The following is a 5,382-nucleotide window of genomic DNA, read 5'->3' on the forward strand; positions in this document are numbered from 1 at the left end:
AGGTTGAGAGTATTACCTATATCATTGGCCGGTGATGCTGTTGTGTGGTTTACTAAGCTCCCATATAACTCGATTCACACATAGGATCAATTGCAGAAGGTGTTCATGGCCAAGTACTTCCTAGTGTCAAAGAAGCTGAACCGCAAAGATAAACTCAACAACTTCGTGGAACTACCTTGAGAGTCTGTGAGTATTTCGTGGGATAGGTTCACTGCATTCATAAGAGGTGTTCTGAATCACCGCATTGATGATGAGTCGCTGAAGGAATACTTCTATAGAGGTCAGGATGACAATAGCAAGACTGTGCTTGATACTCTCATTGGAGGTTCATATGGTGAGTGCACTTTTGAGCATATATCAGAGAAATTAGAGAAAATCTCCTGAAATAACAAAGCTTGGAGCACTAGAAAGTCAAATACTGGGAGGAGCACATTGCAATCCAATCTACACCCAACCAATCTGCTGATGACATTCGTGAGGAAATGGCTCAGATGAGGACCGAATTAGGGATGGTGTTGAAGCATGTGAGCGGAGGTGCCAAAAAGGTAAATGCTGTGAATCATTTGACTAGAAATCCACCATCGGTTGAGAAGTGCTACTATGAAGAGGATACTTATGCAGTGAATGATTAGACAAGGGGTTTCCAAGGCAACGCCCAAGGTTCCAATTCAGATAATTGGCGCCAAGGTCAACGAAACGAAGGTCGAAACTATGGTAACTACAATCGAGAGGGTTAGTATGTTCTGGTTGAGAACTACAATCGCGACAACAACTACAATCGTAACAACTATGGCAACATAAACGATAGGGGTGTTCCTTATGTTCCTTCTCAAAATTGGGAATCTGGTAATAGGGAAGCTGGGAGTAGTATGTCACGTATTGAGGATATGATGCAGAAGATGATGAAGAGGTTTGATTCGACTGATGAGAATGGGAAGGAGATCCGAAACGAATTATCTTTTATTGGTTAAAAAGTAGATGCCCATGCAGTGTCAATCAAGCAAATTGAATAGCAGATGACTCTATTGTCTACAACAGTTAACCCACGTCAGCCTGGAACACTTCCTAGCAATACAATCCAAAATCTGAGAATGATGGGCATTGTATAATAATCACCACTTGAGGGGGTAAGCAGACTATTGATCCACCTATGCTGTCTGAGGTCGAAGTTGAGGTTGATGATGATGAGATTGAGGTTACTGGAGAGTCCGAGAATGCTATAGAGAAGGAAGTGAAGTTAACCCAAAAAGTTGTTCCCATGCCTAGACCTCCACCTCCCATCCCACAGAGGTTAGTGAAGAAGACTGAAGAAGGCAAATACCGTAGGTTTGTTAGTATGTTGAAGCAGCTTTCCATCAATGTTCTGTTGATAGAAGCTTCAGAGCAAATGCCTGGGTATGCAAAGTTTATGAAAGATTTGGTGACAGAAAAGGTCCGTGAGCTTTGAAGATGATGATAGGTTACAACATTGTAGTGCTATTGCTACAAGGTCCCTTGTGCAGAAGAAGAAGGATCCTTGTGCCTTCACTATTCTGTGTACCATTGGGTTGCTATATTTTGTGAAGGCATTGTGCGATTTGGGTGCTAGTATTAATCTGATGCCATTGTCTATTTACAAGAAGTTGGGTTTAGAGGATCCAAAACTGACTGCGATGCGATTGCTCATTGCTGATAGATATGTGAAGAGGCCCATTGGTGTGCTCCAAGATGTACTAGTGAAAGTGGAGTCTTTTATCTTTCCGGAAGATTTTGTGATACTTGATTGTGAGGTTGATTTTGAGGTTCCCATTATCCTTGAGAGACCATTCTTTGCCAATGGGCGCGCCTTGGTCGATATGGAGAAAGGGCAGATGAAGTTCCGATTGAATAATGAAGAGGTAACTTTCAACATTCGTAGATCCATTAAGAAGAGTAGTGAGCTCAAGTCGGTATCAATGGTGAATCATATTGTAAAGAGTAGTTCTAAGGTGCCTATTGAAGAAAGGTTGGGTGTTGATGCACTAGCAACGGTAATGATGAATTTTGAGGGTGATGTTGTTGAAGACTATGATGAATTGGTCGCCGCACTTTGATAGGTTCGAATTCTGTTCAAAACCAAAGAGATTGGAGTTAGAAATGAAGAATCGCGACTCTCCACCTGCAAGACCGTCTATTGAAGAGGCTCCAAAATTGGAGCTTAAGGCTTTACCATCACATTTGAGGTATGTATTCTTGGGGAGAGATGGTACTTTATTGGTCATCATTGCGGTAGATTTGAATGTGTCACAAGTTGAGGCATTAGTTTCCGTGTTGAAGAGGTTTAAGTAGGCTATTGGGTGGACTATTGCGGACATTATAGGGATCCCACCTAGCATTTGTTCTCATAAAATCCAACTCATGCAGGATCACAAGCCTAGTATTGAGCACCAGAGGAGACTAAATCTGCCTATGCAAGAGGTAGTTAAAAAGGAGATAATGAAATGGTTGGATGCTGGAGTTATTTATCCCATTGCAGATAGTAGTTGGATGTGTCCTATTTAGTGTGTTCCCATGAAAGGTGGGATTACTGTGGTACCTAATGAGAGAAACGAGCTTGTTCTGATGCGGCCCGTGACTAGATGGAGAGTTTGCATGGACTACTGGATATTAAATGCTTGGACAGAAAATGACCACTTCCTTATGTCATTCATGGATTAAATGCTGGACCGAATTACTAGTAGGTGTTAGTATTGCTTTATTTATTGTTATCCGGGCTACAATCAGATTTCCATAGCTCCGGAAGACCAAGAGAAGACCACCTTCACTTTCCCTTATTGAAACGACCCCAAAAATGCCCGAAAATGTGCTTCGGAAACACCTATAATTGTAATTTCCATATATCTCAAAATCCGTGCATGATTTCGGAAATTCGACTTCATATTCTTATTCAGGGGGTCAAATTGAGTGGGAAATGAGTCTAACCCGAATTTTAGAACAACCGTATCAAAATTCGAAAATCGCAAAAAATGCGATTTTGAGGGTCAACTTTAAAGGGGCATATCTCTCAGCACACAAGGAACTGGAAGGAGCTCAAACTATCAAAATTAAAGCTCTGTGAGTTAGCTTTCTAACGCAATTTGTTTCACCTCATTCCGAGTTAGGATGAAGGAGTTATGACCATTTTCGTAAAACCTGTCCGGCAGAAAATGCAAATTCCAGTAGCCGAAAACACTGTTCACCCGCCTCAATTTTTTTTCTAAGTGTTGGGACGTTTTTATAAAAAGGGGACATATCCATACTTAGTCATTTAACTTCAAAACATCCAAAAACTCTCTCTAAACCCTCTCCAAAAATTCCACCAAGATCATCAACCAAATTCAAGGATCCCAAGCTTTAATTCCGGATTCAAGATTCAATCTCAAACAATTCTCCATTCCAATCTTCATCAAGGATTCTCCAAAGTTGAGGTATGTGGGTTGATTGTGGAAACCTTCCTTTCCACAAGTCCAACCATTTATCCTCTATTCTACTTCAAGTTTATGGGTCCTTATGATCATTTATGAACTCTTGAATTATGGAATTATTACTACACATCCTATTATGGTCTATTTTTGTATATTATCATGAAATGGAATGATTATATGATGTTTATGGTTTTCATGCCTCAATGATCAAATTATGAAGGTTGTTATATATGTATATATATATGTATGTTGTTGGTGGGCTGTTTTATATGGATTTTGAAATTGGTTGGACTTAGTACTCTTGAAACACATGATTTTATTTACATGAACAAGTAGCCCACCATATGTTTGATAAAATGCCATTTATAGAATTCTTATGAAATGGAAGGTCCAATGTACGTCCTATGAGTCGGATGATTATATAAGTATTGAAATGATGATGAAATGGATACATGTATATGATTTTCTCTATATAGTGTGTGAGTCGATCAAGCCTAGCTCGGGGGGTTGTAGGCCCGGGTAACCGTATCAAGGGGTTGGTACCTTGATTGCCTAGTACGGGGGGTAGTAGGCCCGTATAACCGTATCGAGGGGTTTGTACCTTGGTTGCCTAGTACGGGGGGTAGTAGGCCGTATAACCGTATCGAGGGGTTTGTACCTTGGTTGCCTAGTACGGGGGGTAGTAGGCCCGTATAACCATATTGAGGGGTTTGTACCTCTTTCGCCTCTCCAAGGGGGTGGTAGGCCTTGGAAATACTATATTGATGGTCACTCACTACACATATACTATGTCCTACTAAATATGATTTTTATATAAGCATCATTATACATATCATCTCATTAATATGCTATCTATCGGGTACGATTATGCATTTTTCCTATGATGTCCATCTATTGTAGCATTGCATTGCATCCCACATACTTAGTACATTCAAACGTACTAACGCATACTCTATGCCTACATGATGTCACCATGTAGGGACCGGAGCACCGCTTGACCATCCTCCTCCGCGTGGCTAATACGATTTCCTATCAAGGTTATTGGTGAGTCCTCCATTCCGGGGACGTTGCTCATGATCTTTTGCTATGTATAAGACTTTTCTTTTTAGTTATGTTTTGACTATGAGGGTGAGCCCGGTAGTTTGTCTTGGCCCCGCTAAGTACTCATGTTTAGAGGTGGTGTTGGACAAGTTGTGTATTATGATTGAGCTTGACTCATCTATGGTATTTATGTACCATTTCTTTTTTTTTTCTTGCTCCCTTAGTCCCGATTTTCCCCTTGATTATGCTTATCGCTTATGGTCATTTTAATTGCTTCCGCGACCAATGATGTGTAAGATACGCTATGAGGCTTGTTTGGGGTTCCTTCGGGTTCCCCATTCGCCGGTCACGTCTAGGCCCTAGGCTTGGGTCGTGACAAACTTGGTATCAGAGCACTAGGTTGATAGATCCTCGGAGTCCAACACACCGCGTTGATTAGAGTCCGATTCATGGTTGTGTTGTGCACCACAACTATGAGTAGGAGGCTATGAGACGTTTTAGGAAATGTTTCACTTCTTCATTCTCTAAGTCGTGCCATAGATCTATAAGCTCTCTCTCTTATTCCTTGTCTTATGGTGTTTAAAGTTGGACCACTTGAAGGGTTCTTGCTAGAAGGAGCGAGTGGTTGTAATGCCAATTATGGTTATGTGACTTGTGAGCTTTGATGGAATAGATTATGAAGTTGTATTTTGTGTGATTAATGCTTCATAATTGTCTTTGTGTTGGTTAGAAGAACTTGTGTAGGCTTACTCCAAAGGGGGAGATAGTGTGCCTACCTAGCAAGGTAATTGTGAGGTTATGTTTAGTTGATGGTAGAACCCATATGGTCAAATTGTTGATTCCCAAAGGAGCCTATCCGAGAGTGGAGATGGGAAAAGAAATTATATGCCCTAGGTCGGGATTATGTTGTGTTTTGAAG

The 5,382-nt window shown here is 40.9% G+C and overlaps 1 protein-coding gene across 1 annotated transcript; it reads left to right on the plus strand.

Annotated features, from left to right (window-relative positions):
* Positions 1-482: 482 nt before the first annotated feature.
* LOC125833278 (uncharacterized) lies at positions 483-2,072 on the plus strand. The gene is made up of 4 exons (XM_049512427.1): positions 483-620; positions 1,136-1,231; positions 1,349-1,432; positions 1,503-2,072. Exons 1-4 carry the CDS (start codon positions 483-485, stop codon positions 2,070-2,072), a joined length of 888 nt encoding a protein of 295 aa, XP_049368384.1.
* The last annotated feature ends 3,310 nt before the right edge of the window (positions 2,073-5,382 follow it).

Source organism: Solanum verrucosum, unplaced genomic scaffold (genome assembly GCF_900185275.1).
Source record: "Solanum verrucosum unplaced genomic scaffold, falcon-dt-bn FXZP01000097.1, whole genome shotgun sequence".
Taxonomy (NCBI): Eukaryota; Viridiplantae; Streptophyta; class Magnoliopsida; order Solanales; family Solanaceae; genus Solanum; species Solanum verrucosum.